This window comes from Falco rusticolus, chromosome 6, assembly GCF_015220075.1.
Source record: "Falco rusticolus isolate bFalRus1 chromosome 6, bFalRus1.pri, whole genome shotgun sequence".
Lineage (NCBI taxonomy): Eukaryota > Metazoa > Chordata > Aves > Falconiformes > Falconidae > Falco > Falco rusticolus.
Genome location: NC_051192.1, coordinates 15,913,929 through 15,937,903, shown reverse-complemented (window position 1 = coordinate 15,937,903; position 23,975 = coordinate 15,913,929). Strand labels below are relative to the sequence as shown.

The 23,975-nt window shown below is 39.1% G+C and overlaps 1 protein-coding gene across 4 annotated transcripts in view; it reads left to right on the top strand.

The window, feature by feature from the left end:
• Positions 1-23,975, top strand: part of PKHD1 (PKHD1 ciliary IPT domain containing fibrocystin/polyductin) — a 278,509-nt gene that overhangs the window by 187,381 nt on the left and 67,153 nt on the right. For all 4 annotated transcript variants that reach the window (XM_037391751.1, XM_037391752.1, XM_037391750.1 and 1 more), the window contains 7 exons: positions 3,001-3,114; positions 5,058-5,145; positions 8,571-8,725; positions 10,646-10,798; positions 11,168-12,046; positions 13,215-13,377; positions 17,327-17,487. In XM_037391751.1, coding sequence (XP_037247648.1) covers positions 3,001-3,114; positions 5,058-5,145; positions 8,571-8,725; positions 10,646-10,798; positions 11,168-12,046; positions 13,215-13,377; positions 17,327-17,487 — 1,713 coding nt within the window. The remainder of the gene's footprint in view (positions 1-3,000; positions 3,115-5,057; positions 5,146-8,570; positions 8,726-10,645; positions 10,799-11,167; positions 12,047-13,214; positions 13,378-17,326; positions 17,488-23,975) is intronic.

The window sequence follows — 23,975 nt, the reverse complement described above, 5'->3', positions numbered from 1 at the left end:
CTTCACATATGTGTTGCAGAGATTATGATTCCAGTGCTTATGGCACCTTGGTAGTTTTAATAAAACTACTTATTACAAGAGCTGTGGTTTTGTATTACTTTGTAAGGTGATGAAACTTATCCAGCCCCAGTGACTTGTGTGCACTAACTATTTTAGATTTCCCTGTGAGTAAGCTGAGGTAGCTGCCTATTCCATAGCTTCATTTTCATGAGCCATTCTGTAGGGCTGTATTTAGACTAAACCAAAGTGCGTATCTCAGACATTACTTAGCTTTTCCCTTTGTTTTCCTTTGATCTCCATCCATTCATAGACAGAGCATCACCTTTTCAAGACCTGCTTGCTATCTTATATTTTGAACATTCTTCACTTCCTTTCCTAATAATTCTTCAATTCCAAATTATTGCTGACTTTGCTGCGCCATCTCTTTTGTTTTTTTTTTTACTCCTTTTAGTTTATCTGCTTGCTTTCAGTATCTTCATACTCCTCTGGGTCATTGATAAAACATTGCATACCACAAGGCTTGCAAGACCAGACTTTTCGAAGCCAATGCCCTATTCTAGTCAGTCAGCCTGTAAATTAATGTGTGCCATGTTCGTGTTGTACTGGTGTAGTTTGTTAATCAGAAAGTTTTTTGCTACTAATTCAAGCGCCCTGAAGAAGCCAATTATATTATATCAAAGCCATTATCTTTATCAACTAAACCTGTAATCTCATTAGGAGATGATAACAAGGAAGTTTCACGGGACCTTTTTCTATAAAACCAGGTTGATTGGCATTAATTATATCATCCACCTTTAATGATTTATTAATTGATTTCAGAGTTGGACATTATGTTTTTATTTATTTTTCCCCTAGAATCAGTGTCAAGTTGACAGGCCTGTAATTACCTGGGGCTTTTACTTTTATCTTTGTTTGAAATATTGGCACAATGTTAGCTTTCTTCAAGTACTCTGAGACATCGTGAGTGATCACAAACTTACTGAAAAGTCCACCTTGATAGTCCATCTGTTTTCTGGACCAACTCAACCTTAGCACTTGCATGCAGTTTTATATACCGGTGATTTAAAGCTATGGAACTATTAATGGAAATAAGGAAGTATTAAGATTATTTTGTTCCTAAATACACTTAAAACAAATCTAACTTTTCTGCTTATAGATATCTTGTCTTTTGTTGTGTCATATACCATTTACACTTCGCAGCCACTGAAGCATTTCTGTGAACATTACCATCCTATCTTTTTCTTTCTTTTCTAAGATTTTAATATGGTGATGAGCTATTACAAATAGTATTATTATAATGTCTTTGCTTCACACTGATTATATTTTTGGTTTGTGTGTTTGTTTTTTCTTTAACAAGGGTAAACTTCCTTAACCTATTGTCATGCTTTTTCAGATTAAAAATCATTAATTTTAGCTAAATGTAGACTTTTAAAGGAGTGATAACTTCCAGTTCAAACCTTTAGAATTCACATTTCCAAGCATTTGTCTGTGATTGCTAAACGTGGAAACCTACTTAGAAATTTTTTTAAAATCGAGGTGAGAATTTGATATATCACATGGCTATTTTAACTGACTTAACTAGAAAAAATAATAATGCTTTGTAACCAGGAGTCAGACAGCAACACCAATAATGACACCAACAGTAATTCATGATGACATTTAATAATAACCCCCCACTTTAAGGGGACATCATCATCATTAGGAAATGGTAATTATGAATAACATTTTAAAATCAATATGAAGGTCTCCAAACATTTTTGCTGAGTCTTTCTTTGGTCTTCAGTGTAGCTAATAATTTTATCCCAGAGGGTAAAGGTTGAGGTTGACCTGAGGATTGGGAAAGGTATGCTCAGGCTGAGTATTTTAGATCACAACTTGCTGTGAGGGTGAAGCAGGAAAACAATCACTCCGCACACAAAAATAGACACAAATGTCTGCATAACTCTTCTGCTGCTCTAGGTGGATATTTTTTTAACCTAGTGTGTCAGTGGTGAAAGCACTTTTCACTAGTTTTGCTTTGTGAAGGTAGTATATAGTTACGACACAATCCCTGGTTTTCTTCTGTTCAAACCACACTTAACGTGAGTTTAAACAAGAAAGTCACAGATGGTTTGGATGGGCGATGGACACTGTAAGATTGAATTCCCTCCATGTCCCCAGAGAAGATATGAGCTTACTGGTGTGAGATATATTAGATGGGGAGCATGCAAGTCTTGTGCTGTTAGTCTTTTATCCATTTAAAAGCTGTACAGAGAATTCAAATATCCACAGATATCAGCCAGACACTGATGGGGAACAATGAATTTATTTATTGATTTCACTTAATTAAAAAATGCTCTTAAAGAGGAATGTTCTTTAGGACACAAAATCATCTCTCTTTTCCAAACTAGTAATTTTTAAATATTAAAAGAACATGACAGGCCAGCTAATTTTGTACAGATATGTATGTATTTTTTAGTTCTACATCTGCTGCAGTTTTCTGTTGCATAATTGATTTAATCTCTAATTTTAAAGGAACGCTGAACTCTTTTACTGGACTCCACATACATTTCTCCAGGGCAAAAACTGTCCTACTTTTCCCTCCTTAGTATCTGTCTAGTGCTAGGCCATTTTCTTCTGAAACTGTAAACTACCCTTGGTGAAATAAATGAAGTCAAAATTGGAATACAGTTTACTGTACAGATTTATCACCACAAGATAAGAGCACCATCATACACAGCAAAACTTCTTTGACATTTTCTTCCCCCCTGATCTTTTCCCTCAATCTTTCCATTGGTCTGAAAAACCATTTTGCCCATCTTGGCTGCACAACTCATGTCTGGGAACTGGTGAAATTGTAAAGGATCAGAAAGGCAAAAATGGGCTGAGGAGGGAAATGTTAGTTCAGCCATTTAGACCATTAAATTTGGATTCAGACACCCCGGTTCCCCCCCAGTTTCAACATTACAAAAGCTATTGATGCCTCTGTGGTGGGTTATTGCTGTTTTGTCTTTATTGCAGGTTCTTTTCAACATCCCCTAGAAAAGGATTTAAAGCTGTTGATCCTTCTTCGGGCATCTGAAGGGATTTACTGTGATCGTCTGGAGGAAATAAATGTCCACCCAGGGAATATTGGTATGTGCTCACCTTTTCGTAGCAAACCAATCTTAGGCAACTGCCAGATCTACTGCTGTGAGCCTAGGTCATACAGGAAAACATCTAACAAAGGTACACACATTTTTTTTAGCTAAATTTTTTAACTTTCACCAGCTCAATTCCTTTTTTTTTTTTTTGTGAAGATTTTGTTTAGGCCAAATTTGACAGAAGTGAGCAAGTAGGTGGCAATTCCTGAGGTTTCATATGAGAAACTAGAGAGGAGTTAAAAGGACTTGCACACACTTACAAGGGGTTTTCTTGGTTCTAGATTTGAGATTTGTAAAAGGTGGTTGTCAGAACTGAAGTTATTAAAAATAAGATAACCTTGCTGAGTAGAGTGAAATTAATATTGCCAGAGGCATTTGGTCTCAGTTATCTTTGGTCTCTCTTAGGATAAAACAAATGGTCCTCAAGTTTTGAGGCTAGTATTATGTTTAAACTCATATCATTATTTTTAAATGCCTCACTTAAGTAAGATTAATTAAATCCAAGAGCTACTGGATGGATTCAAATACACACATTTAAATATTTCCAAGCATTTGGACCCATACAAAGATTGACAAATGAAGGTTTCTATTAACTTTTACATGTTCTCACATAATTATGGTTAAAGAAATAAATTAACTTTTCTGTTTTCCATGCTTTAAAATATCTTTTAAAAAACACTTGAGTATTGCAAGACATTGTTCATTGCTGAACTTTTGTAAAGATAGTAGAAATTCAAACTGCTATCAAGACAAATTGCCTGGATCAAGATTTGTAGAATATTAAAGAAATTCAGGACAAAGGAAAAAAAAACCCAACATAAATTAAGAAACAAAAACCCCCACATGATTTGTTTCTGATAGTGACATTGAGAAACTACTGCACACATTGATCAAGTGATTACAAACCTAGCAAGTAGCTATGTAGATTGTTTGGAAGGCAGGACGAGGAAATGGATTCTGAGGGGTATTTTAAGTCTACATTACTTAGGAGTTCAAATATAACAAGAGCTAGCAAGTGGACTTCCTATGATTTTAGGCTGGAGGAGAAGATAGAGGCATTGCTGTCGTTTAGCACGCTGTCATGGATCAAATGAGACTTCATAACTGTTGATCCTATCCTCTTAAACCACAGCAAATGCAAGATCATAGAAGTTATATTGAATACCTGTCTTGGTGGGATAATCAGGGTTGCATTACCAGTGCTTGGTCTTCTTTTGGACGATAAGGACCATGTATCCTGGAAAAATTTGTTTGGGCAGGAGATTAGTCCAAGTGGTAACAGAGGTTCAAATACTTAAAACACAACTCCTCTGAAGCAACATGTCACTATTAGAGTTGCAGAAGAAATTTTGAACTGACTCATACTGAAAGGTTTTAGATCAGGTCAGCAAATGAAAGAAAACATTTCAGTGCAGGAAATCATAATTTTTTTCATGTTTCAAACTTAATCTTCTTGGAAAATGACACCTATATGAAAAGTTCTATATTTTGGCTTTTTGCCCTTGCTTTGGATCCCCTTTCCAGAACAAAACAGTGAATTATTCAGACATCAGAAATACAAATAGAGGCTGAGTAATTTTTTGTATTTTTCATTCTTGGAGTTTTTACTTAATTTATTTGCTTAAGGTAGATTTTTTTTTTTTAATTATTTTTTCTTTTTTTTTTAGGTAAATACCTTTGTCTGCAATTCTAGTTTGAGTTAATGAGACTTCTATGGTACAATACCCTTTCTTGGCTTTACACATGGTGGTCATTTTACTTTATTTCTAGTTCACTTTTTATTTCAAGTGGAGGCTATGTGCTGTTCTTACACTTTTCATAAAATATAAAACCATGCTTTAATAAATATAAATATTTCCATGTACTTAGTTGGTTCAGTTCTTCTCAAGTCTCCTTTCCCCTAACTTTTGAACTCCTGCTTTTGTTTTTTTCCAGGGGTTTATGGACACGTGCAAATTTATAGTGCTTATCCTAAGATGTCTTGGACACATCTGGAAACTAATGTTGCTCCTGGCAATGAAAGGTGGTATTTTGCCCAAATACACCTGCAAATATTAAGTTTTGGATCCTGCTCCTATGACTTGTATTAATGTTCCTATGAGTTGTACTGCTCTTTTCCTTTGTGATAGGCTCTGTTTAAACTATATCTAGGTAAAGAACAACTATGCTACACCTTGCAAGAAAATTATACTATTTTAAGATTAATTTTAATTCTAAGGAAGAACAAAGTTGAGATTTTCTTCTTTCCTTCTGTCCTTCCTTCTTTGCTTGCTTCTTCCCTTCTGTCCTCCTTCCTTCTTTCTTTTCCTTCCTCCATCTGTCCCTCTACTTTTTTCTTTGTAGAACGAAGAGATGTACTCAAAAGTGGCTAATATCTTAGTGATTAGGATGTTTGTTTTGTTTTAAGAGACCTACATTAAAATCTCATCTCTGAATTAAGCAAAATTGGGATATGAACCATGTTCTTCAACATCTTAGATCAGTCTTTCACCAGTTTTTGGAGTGAACTTATGAGTCTTAATTTCTCCTGTTAGAGTTAATATTTTTTGTATATGTAATTATTGTCAATTGTCTCAAAGAACATAAGGTTGCCTGTATAGCCTGATGAGCAAGTTTCTGTCTAGGATGTGAGTCTTCCAAGGTATAGACACGTTTTCACTTAACCTTGGCAAAAATAGCTTTGAAAAGCTACCTTCTCTTTCCCCTGGTGCTGCCATCCATAAGCTTTTACAGCCCCTGCAGCAGACTCATCTTCATCATCACTTACCCATGAATTCAGTCTGAAGGCTTAGTGAAAACCATCGCCTAAGGCAGGTTAAGTGGAGTTGCCACAGATGCTTGTTAAGTGAATAGGTGTCTATGGCCTGAAGTTCAAACCTTTCATCTGAACCAGAGAACATGTTTGCATAAGGATCTCCCTGTACGTGCACTGACCATTAGTTGGTGTGGGGTGGGCACCTCCTAAGCTGTCACTGGAGCTCTCATTCTTGATTTTGTGTTACAGAAACTTTTTATTGTCTTTTTGCTCTATTTCTTCCAAGTGCTTCATTTTAAACTGAAATATATGTATTCAAAGCAAAAAATTCTATCAGTCAGGCCTAAAAAAAATCTCATTGGAAGAGTTCCAGGCTGGGTAGAGGTGAAATATCAGCATTTAGGGAAGGAATTACTTGGAAACTCATTGTAAAGGTAGGCAATGGAAGCACAACAACCTCACAATTAGAATTTGTTTGTTGTTAGCTCTCACGCAGTTCAGTGTCTAGAGTAGATTAATTGTTTAGGCTTGCTGGATAGTCAGTGGACGAGACAGATACTTACAGATGCTGATTCAAATCATGTAACATTAGAATCCCCTCTGGAAATCCTTCTCTTTCCCTGATTAGAACGGGAGTTCAGAGCAAGAAGATTCTCAACTGAAGCGTGCCAGTTAAATACTTGGATGAAATGGATCCAGGCTAGTATTGGTCTGCTGCCCAGATGTTTTATATGAAATATCATGAGGTGCTAAGATACAAGTATTTGGAGCTCATTCATTGACCTTGAATATGGCACAAAAAGTTGTTTCCATTATTAAGAAAAAGAAAGGGGGAAAAGCTACTTATCATGAAAAGTCTACTAATAGCCAGCTAAGAGTTAATGTGGTTAGACACAGGAAATAGGCAAGTCAGTGCTAGAGCATGAAAACTGAAGGAATTGGCTTTTTTATTGACTGAGAGAAGCTGCTGTATTTATTTTCCGGCACGAACATACACAAGAGTTAGGGAAGAACTTGTGTTGTCAAAGAGGAGGAAAAAAAAATAATAAAAAGGAAAGTATATATTTACTTGCAATGAAAATCTAAATGAGTATTTCAATAGATCAGTATCTTAGATGGTGTCTCTTAAAAGCCACATTTTCTTTTCCTTACTGATTCCTCTCATTAGAATTCTTTGAAATGCAAGAACCAAAAGAGTTATGTTTGGGTTCACAAGATGTAAATTGGAGTGTATGTCTGGGACTGGACTTAAGATTCAACTTCTAGTATGGGTTATATGTAAACTGACAAAAATCCCAAGCATATGCCACAGTAATTCCTACTCTGTGTAGTTTTGCTTCCTCTTTGCCAGTGCATTTATCCTTGAACAGTACACAGTTCTCAGTCACACTAGCACTTTCCTGCCATTTCAGAAGGTATCCAGTGCTTCCTCTAAGCAAAAAAAAAAAATAAAAATAATAAAAAAAAATAATCAAAGTTTGATAGACTTCTCTATTGAATGTTCACAGGTGCTGTGAACTGGAAGTACTCATCTTAAGCCTGCTCATATTTGAAAAAAGGTGTGAGAAAAGACACTACAAAAACTTGTAAACATATATCTCCAGCTCTATCCCTTTAGGACTTTCCTTTCTCTCTACACTTCTGTCACTCCTGACTACATGATGAGGTGTTTTCTCAATTCATTCGGTGGTCTTTTTTCTCAACAATCACCTGAGCAGTATAGACCATCACCTGGCCAGCACCAGTAACAGGACACCTGACCACCCCCTGTAATAGGAAAAGGTGTTTATCAAATATATATAAAAACTGATCATTGTCCATTTTGCTTCCATTAAATGCTTTTATTTTCTATATGTGAAGCTAAAACCCTGCTGACCTCCAGATAGAGCTTTGAATGCAAATGGAGATTTTTAGTTGAAAATTGAAAAAGATAAATGTAGGTGTCTGTGTAATGTTTAAGAAGGTAACTAAGCTCCTGGTAGAGTCAGCAGAGTTCTCGGTGCTGGAGCCTAGAGGACTTTGCCACTGCTAAGGGCAGGATTCAGGTACCTAAACATAGGTTTGGGGCTCATCTGAGGTGCCTTTAAGTCCCCTCCATGGCTTCCAGTGGTGTCTCCAGGAACACTCTCCATGAACAACTCCTATCATATCTACCAGCTGATGCCTTAAATATCCTGGAACCTGTCAGGTAACAAGAGGTGCTCTTCTTTAGGGAATCAAATTGTGCTCTGTGTGCCCAGTTCAGAGAGGGCCAAATTGCCTTCCACCCAATACTGACTGTATCCATCAACTATAGCAGAAGCTTAATGCCAAGTGCACACACATACACAACCCTACACAACCTACATTTTGTTGTCTAAGTTCGAAGCTGACTTTCAGCTCTAGGATATTCCTGGCACCAAAAATAGCCTGACACATCTTTAGGAGGCAACGTAATTGAGTCCTGCAACTCCGTATTGGAACAGTATACCTTGTAAATCAGTGGTGTGAAATAGACATTTCAGGATTAATTTCCTTCCACATATTTTAGACATCTGTTTTTGCAGAAAGCCCTAAAGGGGCTTTTCCTAAAGCATAGCCTGTGGATTCTTTCCGAGAGCTGCCTAGGCAAAACTGATGTTCATTTTTTAGGAAATCTGAGAGCATAACTTTCATAACTGTAATGACATTAACTTAATATCTTGCCATGACAGGATTTTTGTGGAGGACGAAGTAGACTGGAATTCTGGTGGAAATATTGTGATCAGCTCTTCCTCCTATGAAGCCCACCAAGCTGAAGTAGTTACACTTAAAGAAGTCAATGGTCATAGCATAAGAATTCATGAACGCCTTCTGCACAGGCACATTGGTAAGGAATCTGCCTTTCCATTTGAGAGTTTTCTTCTGAAGTATTGACTTTCCCTTTCATACCTCACCAAGATCAATTTTACTTTATTGAGGTATTTTCATGTCTTCCTCCATTTGCTTTTTCTTTCTGTTTTGATCTGCTAAAAACATGATCCTCAATATTGCGCAGAATGGCTGATTCTAACATAAATTTCTGGGAATAAAATTAATGCTGAATTCAGTGCTGAATAATTTCAGAAAACTTTGTGGTGTTTCGTGTTTTAAGTAGAACTGGTTAACAAAGAAAGAAAGTAACTGAAAGTAAAGGGAAAAAATACAGGTTTTTTGAAGACCATTTGCACAATTTTTGTCATTTTTCAAAACCTGAAAAATTAAAAAAAAATCCTTTTTTTCAAATTTCAAAATAGTTAGATCCATGGAGTTTTAAGTGCAAAATTTTACCAATTTCATGGCATGAAATTAATATATTTGTAATCCAATATGTAAATAAACATAAAATATGTATGTAACTCTATTTCCTGTGTAGATTATATGGGATCTGTATTTAGGTGGAAAAATAGATTATTTAATTTTATTTCAACCTATAAAGTAAATCTATCACCATCTATTTAACAAAATAAAAAAACTTCTATTAACAGATCAAATTGTGAAGTTCCAAACCCAGGATTTTTCCTGTGTATAGCAATGTATTTTTTAATTCAGTCTTTAGTCAAGTTAATTGGCATGGAAGTTAGTAGGATGGATAAACAGGTTCAGAAACAACGTGTGGTTTAATTGGCTGTACCTGTGCTAACACTTGGAACTGGGCCCTATTCTACAATTGTCCTCAGTGTTAAATGCTAGTAGCCTCCATGGCACATTTTGTATGACAGTTGCATTTGAAAATAATAAAAAAAGTAGTTCAAAAGATAACACATCTAGACTCCATTTCCAGTAGTTTGTACATTGCCTTTCTTTTTTTGTGAGGGAAGGAAGAACCCTGCCAGTCAGTCTTGGGGCCAGAGAATGGTTCTTAACCTATTTTCTCAGCTAATGTAGATATAATAAGAGTATCCTGAGATGAAATGATTGCATACACATTGAGTACTGCAGCAGTTGTTAGATATAGCTGAAAAAAAAAAAAGAAAAAAGAAAAAAAGGACTCATGGGAGATCTGAGCTACATAAATACTGGGATTCACCTGGGCAAATGTAGATATCTACAGTAAATGTTCACACATGAGCTAGTCAATCTCAGCTCCCTTGATAATCAAAGCAAAAAAACACATACTTCTTGTTTCTATTTAATCTCCCCCTAAAGCAGATGTGTAAAATAGATAACAAATCACACTTGAGAATTGCCTATTGCTCTCCATTGTGCATAAAACCAGTTTGGATAAGTAAATCATATCTGTAGGTATCTGAAGTCACCTGAGTCTAATTCCAAGCTATACATCTGCATAAACTCTCTCAAAAGTCTCGTTTAGGAAGGCTTTGTTTAGAAAATGCACACAACCACAACAAGACTCCGTGCAAGTTGTTTTTAGCATTGTCATTGGTCTGATCCTAATGAGAATTCATGGAGATCAGCTCTGCAGCATACTGAAGAATAACTCCAGCACATATAGCTTAGAAAAGATGAAGTGTGAATCTGTTCATTGATTTGGCGTCTGCACACCGCAGGGAAAAGGTTTAGCACATTCTTTTTCTAAAAATGAAAAATGTTGGTAAAATATAAGTGCGTGGTGAATATTTGATGGGCAGGTGGCCTTTCTGTTTTTGTGTTGATGCATGTAGGTTGTGCTGGAGGAAAAACACACCTGAATGTCAGCGCATATTCTGAAGAGAGGCTGAGCATAAGCTGTCAGGCTTTATGTCCCTCAAAGCAATGGTTTATAGGTATGATAGACACTTATCACATTTTCTTTCTTGAAACTCTCCAGGGCATTCCCATGACACAGAAGACGGTAGACGCATCCCTTTGGCTGCGGAGGTTGGACTCTTAACACGGAACATACAGATAAAATCTGATGTGGTTTGCACTGGGAGGATGCTGGTGGGACGTTTTACAGACTCTGGTGGAAGAGAGTTTGAAGGTACTTGAGATTCACCTGTCCTCCTTGACCAGACCAGTTCTGCCTGAGAAAGTACAGTCTAAGAACGGATGTATCCGTTCACATGTGCTGTGCAACTCTAAGTGAACTATGACTCTGCAACATGTATGAAACTTGAGTGCTAATAATATTTCATACATAATGGGATATATTTTAGGAGGGTCTGTTCTGTGGTTAGATGTTTTCTGCTGTAACTTTATATATATTTATTATCAAATATCCATTGCTGGCAATACACTGGCAAAGACTGCCTGCTATTATATGCCTGAGTACTGTTTAGATGGCTGTCACCCTTACCAGTTCTGAAGTAATTTTGTAAGCTTCTGTTTCACTATAGTTATCTCATTGCAGGTGTCCTTCAAATCTTAAATACAGAATTTTTGAACTTTGGGCCTCCTCAGCTTTCTGCCGTCGAATTCAGGAACATATCTCAAAAGTCCTCAGTGGTGTCATCCAGCATCAGTAGTAGCTGCGGAGCTGGCATTAAAGCGGTCATGAGCAGCTGGATCTTGTTGCATGATAACATGGTGTTCAATACAGTTGGACCTGGCATTGATTTGGAAGGGCAAAATCATTCTCTCATCAGGAACCTTGTTATTCTGAGCAGGCAGCCAGAAGGCTCACTAAACTGGGTTGCTGCCATCAAGGTGAACCTTGTAATTGGTGTCTCCCTCTGTGGCAATGCTGTGGCAGGATCTGAGCGAATTGGCTTCCATGTCAGGGGCCAAGATTGTTTGTTAGATAGAGAGTACTGCAGTGAAAATGTGGCTCATTCATGTCTCCATGGTATTCATCTCTATCAGGAAGATGGATTTCAGACCTGCACTAGAATCACAGGCTTTCTATCCTATAAGAATTATGACTATGGTGTCATGTTCCATCTTGGAAGCAGCGTCGTCATGGACAATGTGGTGCTGGTGGACAACACCGTGGGTCTCATGCCAGTAGTGTACTGTCTCTACGCCATGCAATGCCACACAGGGAAAAGATTCATAGAGCTTAGAAACTCCATCATTGTGGCAACAAGCTCAACTTTTGACTGTATCACAGACAGGATCAAGCCTCACTCAGCTGATCTAACAGCCAAGGATCGACCACCATCCTACCCTCTAAGAGGCCGTGTTGGGATTTTATGGCCTACATTTACCACTGTTCTCAGCCAAAGGCCAGAAAACCCATGGCACAAGACTGGGCATTGTCCAAAAGTCCTGGGGCTCATGAAGCTGAAAGGTTGGTCTTCCATGTCCACTAGGCAGACTATTCTGTCACTGCTTTTCTTGACTAATTTAATTTTTCCAATTGAAGTTACAGCTTTCCACACCACAAGTGGTCATGGTGGAGAAATCCAAGCCTCAGTGGAATTAGTAACAGAATTGCTCACCAGTTTGATACGTTCATTAAAAAGAAATTAATTATTTGGTATTTTTCATTTACTGCATTTACTGCAGGATAATTATGTCATGTGCTAATGTATATATTTTATCTCAAACATGCCTGCCTTTTGTACTATCTATTTTTCCACCTGATTCATCTCTCTGATCTACAGTTACCTCTAGCTAAATAAAGATAACAAGTTTGAGAAGTGAATAGCACACTTTGTATAGAATTTGCGTAGAACATAATGACTACAGCTGCACAGAAACAGTTATGGCTTTTATTGTTAGAAGGGATTGCACAAGAGGAATAAAAGTCAGTTATGTATCCCTCGTCTTTGGTTCAAATGAATTTTACAGTCCCCAGAGTAGTGTTTGCATTTAGCAGAACCTAAATAGCTGCTTGCCATGGTGGGATCTAAATACCTCAGTTTTTCATGCCTTTATCCCTCATTGCTACCTACTTCTGTAAGAAAATACATTATCCTCTTTTTACTGAAGAATAAGAGAATCAGAGAAAGACAAACAGAATTGCCTAGGGTATTGCAGAAAACTTGCGGCAAAACCATGGATTTTGTAGCTGCGTAACAGTTCAGTGCCAGAGCCAAGCCTGTGTTACCAGACCCAGCTCATTTTCTGTTCTTATCTGGCAAGTGGATAAACTGTCCAAGGCATGTTGTCATTAGACTGGTTCTTACTCATTCAGATGAAAATTTATTAATCATTCTTACTTTTGTTTCTTTCTCAGTTACCATTTTGTTTGACTTCATTTCATATGGGTATGACTTGGCTTGTGTCAACTTAGGACGTAACTTGGCTACAAAATATTCTAAAGCCAACTGAGGATCTATGATCAAGCAATTATTCTGATACAAAAATTATTTGTACATATATATATGTATACACACACACACACACATATGGGAGCAATTTAACATGGAAAATGTCATAGAGCCTTTCTTTCTCTACTTCTGGCACTTCCCCAACCACTTTTCCTCACTTGATCTTCTCTTAATCCCTGGCAGAAGTCACCTTTACTGGTTTTACAGAAAGCTGCTACAGTGAAGACAGGGATGTCTGCATCATGTCAAATGCTGACCATTTAGGCATCATGCCTCTTATCACAGCAGAGTCATCAAGGATGTTACATGTCAATGAGAGGGACAAGTTCTACTTTCACCCAACAAGGTAATATGTTTCATTTTGAACTATATTTTTCAATGGCTTGTGGGGGAAAAAAAAAAAGAAAAAGAAAAAAAAAAGAGCACCCTCAGTTTTGGGCCCATCTTCACCTCTGTATCAGCTGTTTTTTTTTATTGTCTTACAATGATTTTAAGCAATTAGCTTAGACTGGATGTCTAGCTGCAGAGCAGTCCCATTCTTTGTCTCTGTCTCTGCTTTTGTACTGCTCCTGTCTGTCAAAAGTCAGGCTCAGCCATCAAACAAACATGCACAGAAAAACTGAAATCCAGGGGGGGGAAAAATAAAAAAGCAAAGAAAAAAAGAAAAAAAAGAGAAGAAAAACCTTAGCAAACTTAGTCTAGGGCAATTTTTGAAAATTTAAGGTTCAGATTCCATCAAGGTGCTTCTCCAGAATAATCCTCTTGGATTTCCCTTTTTACTGACATTTGTATAGCAGAACAAGCCCCACATATCCCATTTCTTAAAACTCCATCCTGAGCACCTCCGAATTCTCAACCACAAGCTTCAGAAAATGTCAGGACCTCCAGCAAAAAACCCTGAGATACGAAATGTCCTTTTGATTGGGGAAGCGGAGCTTGATTTTTGCCTGCGAGATCACATTGGAAATGTTGGTCAGTACCAGGCAGGCTGTGAGATGTCAAATGATTGCCAGAACTGCTCCTGCCCAGGGAGAATATCGTCTGTGCATGTAGAAACATGGAAGAGGGAGGGAAAAGCTTCATCTATAACCTTAAAACACTGCTGGTTGCAGCAGTTTAAACATACCACGTCCAATGGAAACCACATGCCTATTTATTTATTACAACCAGAGAACACAGCACAGAGGCTATGTCAGGAAAGCCTTGAAGTAGCAAAAAAATCCAGCATGGACTCCACTTGCCAGTCAAAAATAATTGGAGGTGTCCCACACTGCTATGTTTAGAGCCCCTCCAGCCTTCTGCCAGAATTTTTGCTTTTTGCTCTGGGCATTAGTTTGAGTGTAGATTTCTGAGACCTGTCCAGCTTGTCAGCTCCCATTATGTTTCACTTTTGTGTCCATCCCACAATATTATGCTATTAGTGAGCTGCTGAATACAGAGTCCACTGCAAGGGCTGGTGATTTTCAAACATGATGAATGCATATGGATAACTGAATGCTTTCCTAGTAGTCTGGCAAACCTCTGCGGTGATTACATCCCTCAGTACTCCTTGTGCATTATCTGCGTGCATTTATTTAATCCACCTCTGCAGCTGCTGAGCTTGACCTGGGCTGTGGCTGCATAACAATGCTTCAGCATCCTGGAGGGATGTCTTGGTGGATATGTCCTGTCAAAGAGAAGGTGAGAATTGCCTTAGAGCAAGAGAGGAAATGGAAACATCAGACAATACAGCAACACCATGAGATACTTTGCTTGTCCTACTAGTAGACCTAACCAGCTGAAACGCTGGATCTTCTGAGAAATGTCCAGGAATTGAACTAGCTGTCAGGATCAGAGGAACTATCTTTGTTCTCCATCTATTTTGAGCTGTGTTTGCTGGGGGCATTGTCCCATTTGTTTCTCTGCCATTCCTGTAAACCTCTACATTCAAAATACCAATAATTGAGTTGTTCCAATCTGAGCACAAGAAATTCTAATTTTTCTTCAAGACCATGTAGTAATCTGAAGATGTTTTCCTGGACTTCTCTGGATTACAAGTCATCGTCTTTCATTGTATTTTGTAATAGGAATGATATGGCCACTTGGCTAGTTCCTTTAAGCTGTGTTAAACCTTTAGTCAAAATGCAGTTAAAAGCACTTAAAATTCTCAAAATGTGATTTAGCTCACTGCACTTCAGTGATCAAAAAATTAAGTGTATAATCTAAAGAAAACACTAAATTCTTTCTGTAGTCAATAGAGACCCTTGTCTAGGAAATGATTAATCTCAACTGTCACATATATGTCTCAGGTGAGGTGAGCTCTCCTCCAACAAACATGTCCTGTTGCAGATACCTCCCTCCATGGATGCCAGTTTTTAATGATTTACATAGACATTTATAGCCTTTTTTGTCTGCTTCAAGCCACTAAAGTTACAAATCCCTCCTGAGAGTATACTGATGATAAAATTAGATAAACTTTTTTTGAAATTAGATGTAACTTGATGAAATACAATATCATGGCATCCAAAAAGAGCTTTGTCCTTGTTTGGACTAATGCTCTGAAACGCTAACCTGATTAGTCTTATTTTCAAAGTATGGTTTAGTTCTATTCTTAGGACCTGAATCTGTCATTAGAAAGAGAGAAGTAGCTATTTGTTGTCTGGGAGACAGTACTGGTTGAGTAATCAGTTACTACTAGATATGTGTGATTAGGTGATGAAACCCTGGCTCAGGTGTACCTTTGGGGTGAAATCCATGTGCAATTCACTTTAAGACCATCAAAACCACGAAAGTTACATTGAATCTCCAAACCCATCTTTGTATTAAAACATAAATTAGGACAATAATCCTTTCAGACACAGTCCCAAACACCTGATTATGAAAGAACAGCAACAACAAACAAAACAGGGTTATAAACATAGCAATCCTTATGCACTGTGTCCTATTAGAAAGTTATTTCTCTTTCAAGTTTGCTTCTGCTTTAGAAATGTTAAGTGGCTCCTTCACCTGCAACAAGCTTCTCTGAATCCTTAGCAGAAGTCTCTTTAATTTGTTTCTTATGGTTATGTTAATACTAGCAAATTAAGTAGAGCCAAGGAACTGGCCATCAGAACTTGAGTTTTAGCACTGTTCAACTCTTAGCATGGTCACTGGCTTGTTTTTGACATGAGCCAGCTAGCGTTGACCCAACTAGTGTCATAGCTCAGGAACTGCTCAAGGACTTTTCTAAACTGATAGTTTGAATGTGACCATCCTGTTTTGAATGCTAAAGGAATTTAACTCTACAAACATGGACAGACTGTACCAGCTGATCTAGGAAAAGCATGGGTTCTGAAACTGGCTAACTTGGATAGATGGACCCTCTGTGGCCTGACTGTAAATCTTCCTCCTGCTTGTTCCAGGAGTCTCCAAGCTTTTGTTTAAGATGTGTGTGCCCTTCTGGCTCCCTTTCTCATATATTCTGCCATTTAACCTTGCTTCATGCTTTCATCTGCATAAATATAGTTGTTTATGGGAAGGTGCAATTTTCTGACCCTTCAGAGGGCTTTCCCATTCCAAAGTGCAGAGGTAAGAGCAAGGCAAACAGGTACTACTGGGCAGCCAGCGCTTTTTAACAAAATACTACGTACAACACACACCAATCTTTAAGCAATAACTAAACAATCCATCATCTGGTGGATGTGAAAGAGCAATGCCTGTTCTGTATCAGCACTGTACACTGCAGCACAGATATTCCTCGTTGCTTCGTGCCATAACAGCCAATACATGTTTCTCCTTCACTCAGCAACTACAGGTTTCATCTGCGTGGTTATATTGATGGTTGCATCATTGCAGTTCCTCAAATCAGAAAAGCCAAAAAGGATCCAGAGTTACTCAAACTGCAACTGTATAGCTGGTTTTAAGGACAGTGATGGTCCACACTGGCCAAAACCAGCCCCAAGGAGGAAGACATATGGAAATAGAAGTTATGTTGGAAAGAAGATGACTTTCTCTGTCCAAACCCAGCCAACATTTGGAAAGAGAGGATGTTGAGTTGTTGGTTTTTTTTTGTCAGTTTGGATACAAACAGGCCAAAATATCAATATTGCTGCAGAATTTCTTTGCAGAGTATGCCAAAGTATGCTTAGGTTTCTTTCATTTTCACTAATTTTCCATTTTTTACTTTTCTCGGGCATGTGAGTTCATCTGGTAAATATTAAGACATTGCATGTATGTGCAGGAGTGTTTGTTTCCAGTGTAAATAAATTACAAACAAGAGCACAAAATGTTTCCTTTGTTCTCTTCTCCATAATAACATTACCTCTCCTACCTGTCAGTGTACAGACTTCTGAAGACACCATGTTCCCTGAAAAGAGATGCAAAGGCTCGAGGAAGGCGCTTTTCAAGGATTTGGATGGAGGTGTCTTGGACCTAGATCCACCTGTTTCTGTTTTCCCAAAGTCAGAATTTGAATGGATACAGTTCTACTTGCAAGCTGGTAAGTACCTGTGCTGTCAGCAGTGCTTGCAAAGTCATGCATACATTTGACCCATGGGATACAATTTCACCCCAGGCTTTCACTGAGACCTACAGCTGAGGACGAGATGGTGGTGGTCCCAGATTGTGTGATGCCTTTCCAGGATGGATGTAGTGAATTATAGTGTAGAAGTCTGGCAGGCCTCATTGCACTGCTCCGTGTCCACCAGTGCCTCTCTGCCTTCTTGCAGAATCATGTCACCTGGCATCCTTAAGCCCCTTTGGGGTTTAATTAATTCACTTTAAGACCAGAACAGAACTTATGTGCCCTTTGCAAAACCCTCTGGGACCACTGACACATGCCGTGTGAATGCTATGTAAGTGCAAAACAATAACAATAATTGGCCCAGCAAGGATTTTCATCCATATCCCACTGAGGAGACAATCAAGCTCAAAACCCACTCCAGAAGTTTAAAGAACGCTCCCTCTGGTTTAAAAAGGCCCATTCTGCTCAGTAACCACTTTCTGAAGGTTCACACAGCAAGGCTCCATTCTCATCCTGATTAAAACTCTGCTCTCTGATTCCAAATAAACTCTTTAATTAGAATTAGCGTTTCCTGTGCCTGCTGCTGAAGGCGGACATTTTGCTGAAAAGGCGCATCATGTGTGACTTCAGCGGTATGGGAGACTGATGGAAGGGACTGTAATTAATCCTGTTTTCCATCCCACTCTAATACTGATTAAACACCAGAACTTTAATCTTTAAACAAAATGCCTAATGTGTACCCAGTAAAGGCTTTTCCTCTAAGGATCCCACTCGAACTGGCTGCTTACAGGGCTGATTAATGTGTTCTTTAGTTGTAAACACACTGGTTTTTACTCCACCTTTTCTGTCCTGACTATGAATTGCATGCAAGTGCGATACCCTAGCGGTATTACCACTTAACACCTGCATATTAATGCATACATCTTTTTGCATACAGAACATGGATTTTATTTACATTCATACCATTTTTAACACACCCTGGTACACAGTCACAGGCGTGCCAGGAATCTGCACCATCTAAAGTGCACTGACAGTGCAACCTGCACTCCACAGGGTTTATCTTCTTGTGGAATGGAGGTGACAGCATATGGTAAACGCTGCCTGCTTCTGAGGCTGTAACAAAATTGCTGTTTTCTTCTTGCTGCCCAAATATGAATGAAGATCTTTTTTCCCCCTGCCTTCACAACTGTGTGTTAAATTCCTCTGTATTTCCCATTCTGACCTGCAGTTCCTTTCCTCTCGATGTTGACATTTGGAAAGGCACAGCCTGATGTGCAGGTGAATTCATAGTCACCTTCTTCCCTTCTCTACCCCCTCCTCCTCCTTCTTGAAAGTTGCAGTATGGAGTATTTTGCACATTGCAACACAGGCTCTCATGCTAGACAAGCAGGAGAAAACGCTCACCTTTCCTGCCCCCACAGGCCTTCCATGGGGCCAGATTCACCCTTGGCATGACAGTGCTTCAAGGCCAGTGGAGATGGTGGTGTTATGATGTTGTTGAGCAGCTTTTGGCTTTAATATCTGCCTTTCTGAAGTACTGCCTTTCCTGAATCCAGATGACCATTTGGTACTTACGTTATCTGAGTGGTCAAGACCCACCTGCTGAGTCTCTCATCCATGTGTCCACCTGGTACCTTTTGTCCCTGAGTTACCACTCAGGTTACCAGTGGCAAACCTAAGTAATTCTGACCACTTCCAGCAGCTTCATCAGAGCACTGCAATGCAGTGGCTAGTTCTCTGCTAGCCTGACTAACCACAGAAACAAGAGATAGACTTTTCAGGTAGCTACACAACATCCTTGCCATTCCCTTGTGAGGGACACAAGTTTCTTTGAGACTTAAGAGCTCTGGCTTTCCACATCCTCTTAAGTACACCTTTATCCAGGTGCATATATATATACATTCCCTTTAAGCTTCCAGTTTGGACAATCAGCTTAGAAATTATTTGCCCTCAGCCATTCCTAGATATTTTGATTACTCCAGGGGGAGCAAACCAAAACATGCGTTATACTTGAGGGATGCAAAAGCCAGGAAGATGCTTTCTCAGAAGAATACATAGGGAAGAAGCTGTGAGAGCCATAACTGAGGCACAGGGGATCATTCAGTTTGATATCAATGCCTCTGAATTTGCATGACATCTTTTATTGAAAATGCAATCAATATAGAATATGTGTTATATATTATTTATATATGTGTGTGTGTGTATGCAACAGGCAAGGAAGGGCCGCTTTGCTTCTTGAAATCTGCCCACTGCAGGTGGGCAGTAGCAAGCCATGCAATGTATAATTAATTATGTACCCACTTTTTTTTTTTCTTTTGTCTTCCTGTGTGCTTGGTCTTTTGTCTTTCTGGGTTCCTCCTGTGTGCTTGATCTTTTATGTGCTGTCTTAGTTCTTTGGGTAAGGGACCAGGTCTTCTTATTTTGGCTTTCTGTAGAAGCAGAGTTGTTCACGTGAAACTGAAGGTTTAGTTTTCTGGATAAACAGAGAATTCAGAAAAAAACCCCAACAAACCAGGAGGGAACAGATAAAAGATTTTTGTTATTATTATTTCTACTAAAAGAAAAATGAGCAACAACAAAACTGGTTTTGAGTTAAACAAAGCATAATTATTTTTCAATCTAAAGGTACTTTTTGCTTTTTTCTTTTAAATATAATGCTGCGAAAGTTTAGAATGAAATGTTTTCCAGCACGCACACCCCTGAATCATTTATGAGGAACTTTCACAGTATCATTTTTCAAATTATCCAAAACAATTTAATGAGTTTAACATGAATTTGTAACTATTTTAATCTCTTTGAGCTGCCATTTTTGGATGACAAAATGTTTTTCTCTCAAAACTCATCTCTATACCAAACCTCTTACAAAAGAGCTTGGGGCCAGGCCTGGAGCAGCAAATGGTACCACAATACAGGAAATACCAGAATCACAACCTGTACAGCAGAACTAGCTATAAACATGCGTGTGTCTAGCTGAGGAATGAAGGGTAAATGAACAGTTTGTGTACTCAGTTGAGTTCTGTGTCCACATTAAAAGCCCTACTCCACGAAGGAGACCTGATACAACCATCACTTCTACAGTTAATTTCGACCATTTGCTGGCTACCCGCAATATTTATAGGGCTCTGTTTATTGTACTGCCTCATGCCTGTAATCTGACAACACACAACTCCCAGAGACATTGAAGTTTGTTGCCTTCCCTTGGTGGAACTGTAGCTGAAGGCCAGAGGCTGGTAGAAGATTCAGCTGACCCCACTTCCATTGTCTTCAGTGTCCTTTCTAGTGAACAAAGCGAGATGGACACCTTAAGGGCACAACTGAAGTGGGCTGATACATGTATGTCTGAGAGATTAAACCAATTTTTTCAGGTTTTAGTCTAGAGCCTGCAGACACACATTTTCTTCCTGCTGGCAGATATGTTCTAGGCATTTTTGGAAGTAATTTGGGCTGAATAATCATAGAAACATAAAACAGCCCAGGCAGGAAGGGACCTCAAAAGATCATCTGGTCCAGCATCTTGTGGAAAAGGGACCCTAGAAGAGATTATCTAGCATCTTGTCCAATCACATCTAGAAAACCTCCAGTGATGGAAGCTCTACCATGTCCCTAGGGAGGTTGTTCCACTGAATGATTGTTCTCACTGTAAAAGATTTATTTCTTATATTGAGATGAGACCTTTTCTGGTGCAAATAGTGCCTGTTGCCCCTTGTCTTCTCCATGTGGCTTCTTGTGAAGAGAGAGCCTTCATGGCTTCTGTTTGAGTACTGGAATACTGTGATGGGGTCCTCCCTGAGCCTTGTCTTCTCCAAGGAGAAAAGACCTAACTCAGGTGTTGAGAACAGGAAGTTCCAACTGAATATGAGGAAATACCTCTTTACTTTGAGGGTGACAGAGCACTGGAACAGGCTGCCCAGAGAAGTTGTGCAGTCTCCTTCTCTGGAGGCACACAAAACCCAACTGGATATGACTCTGTGCAGCCTGCTCTAGGAGAACCTACTTTAGCAGGGGGTTTGACTACATGATCTGAGGTTACTTCCAGCCCTGACTATTCTGTGGTTCTGTAACTCAGTCTTTCCTCATAGGACAGGTTCTCCAGCCCTTTGATCATCTTTGTGGCCTGCCTTTGGATCCTTTCCAGTCTGTCTGCATCTTTCTTGAATTGTAGGGACCAAAAGTGAACACAGGTGTGGCCTGATAAGCACTGAGTAGAGTGAGATGGTCATATCTCCATGTCTGCTAGCAATGCCTCTGTGGATGCAGCCCAGGATCTGATTTTGCCTTTGTTGCTTCATCAGTGCACTGCTAAATTATGTTCATCTTGCTGTCCACCAGGACCCCCAGGTCTTTTTCAACAAGGCTGCTCTCCAGCCACACAGATCCTAGCCTGTACTGGGCTGTTTGGTTAGAGGTGCAGGTCTTGGCACTTGTCTTTGTTAAACTTCATATAGTTCTTGCTAGTCCACTCTTCCAGCTTGTCCAGGTCTCTCTGTAAGATGGTTTTCCTTTCTGATGTGTACACCTCATCATCCAGTTTAGTGTCATCAGCAAGTTTGGCGAGGGTGCTTTCAATCCTATCATCCAGATCATTTATAAAGATGGTGAACAGCATGGGGCCCAGGATCGAGCCTTGGGGAACAAATGAGCTAACATGAATATTAAATTATTGCCAGTGTCAGTCATCCAATTTAGTGATAAAGTGACTAAGAAAAGCAGAAATGAGCAAATATCAGAGATTTAACAACTTCTTTGACTTCTTTTATCCTGCCTTGTAGGAGAGATATTATGATGGGGTTATAGCTGGAGAAATGAGAATGTGGCAAGGGAAGCAAAGAAAGGAAATGGTCATCAGAAAAACTGTCTGCCAGTATCTCACTTGCAGACTGACTTTCCAAGCAAAGCTGAAAGATTGCAGCTTGCTGTACAGTTCTTTAATCTCAGCTTATATTTGTAATTAAACGTTAGACTATGAGGATTCCAGATGTTAGGACAGGTGCCTTTGAATGTTCATATTCACGCAGGCAGATGCCCAGTGGTATTGGGTCTGGCCGAGCCCCATAGCAGCCCTCACAGTGCTGTGCTTGTACTGGGGGCTAGAAAGGTGGGGATATCACACCAGTGGTTTGACTGCTGCTGCGCAGTGCTCCCACAGCACCAAGGCTGTCTCACCAACCTTCCCCCCACAACCCCCCCTGCTTCCCCCAGTAGGCGGGGGGTGGGCAAGATTTTGGGAAGGGACATAACCAGGACAGCTGACCCAAAGCGACCAACGGGATATTCCATACCATATGATGGCTGCTCAAATATCAAAGCTTAGAGAAAGGAGGAAATATGTGGGTGGCATTCGATATTTGCTACATTTGTCTTCTGGAACAACTTCTACATGTACTGCAGCCCTGCTTCTCAGGAAGGGGCCAAACATCACCTGCTGATGGGAAGTAGAGAATAACATCTTTTGTTTTCCTTCACTTTAACATGTGCAACTTTCGCTGTTGCTTCAATAAACTGCTTTTATGTTTACCCACAAGTTGTGGGGTTTTTTTCCATCTTATTTTCTCCCCCTCTGTTCTGCTGAGGTGGGGTGTGATAGAACAGCTGGGTGGGCCCCTGGCATCCAGCCAAGGTCAACCCACTACACCAGCCCTCAGTGATCTTGTGCAAATCCAAAAGTAAGTCCATCCCAATCTTATTCTTACCCTTTAGCATGGCTTCAAATTTGGCCAGAAGAATAATCTTCCCGTGTCTCATGGAATTGTTAATTATAATGCAGAGTTCCCAATATGACTTCCACGCTGGTTTCTAAAGAGATGCAGAAAGATCTTTAGGTTTGCATTCAAGCAATTTGATAGGGTAACTGATGTAGTCTGTCTTCTACTTTCACTTACTGGAGTAATTCTGGTGTACTGAAGGATTATGAAGTTCTGGGCTATAGGATTTAGCTATCATGCAACTTTTTCTTCCTGTTGTTAATATGTGCTCCTTGCTTTTCCTGTGAATAATTGCATTTATTTTCTACCTTACACTAGTAAAATCTGGCACCTCCTTGTAAGTTCTTTGACTACAGTAGAAGTATCAGTGAAATTTAAGTCTGTAATACCCCTGTGGGATTGGCGTATATTTTCACACTAGTTTCCTAGGCAGAGTACAGAATTTGTGACTCACCCAAGGTCAGTCACTGCATTAACGCATTCCCTTCCAAAACCATGACAGCCAGACTCTTAATTTAAAAGCACCCCACCCTGCTTAGACAGGTTGAACAGTATGGTTGCATTAACTAGAATCAGCCGAGTGTATTTTACATACTACTTTTTTATTAAAAAACACGCCTGGAGCATTTTTTGGAACTTTACTGAACATTTAAATTATGTTTGTGGTTTTAAACAACGAACTTACAAAACATTATTATTATCATTATCATTATCATTATCATTATTGTTATTAATATTGTTGTTATTATTACTATTATTATT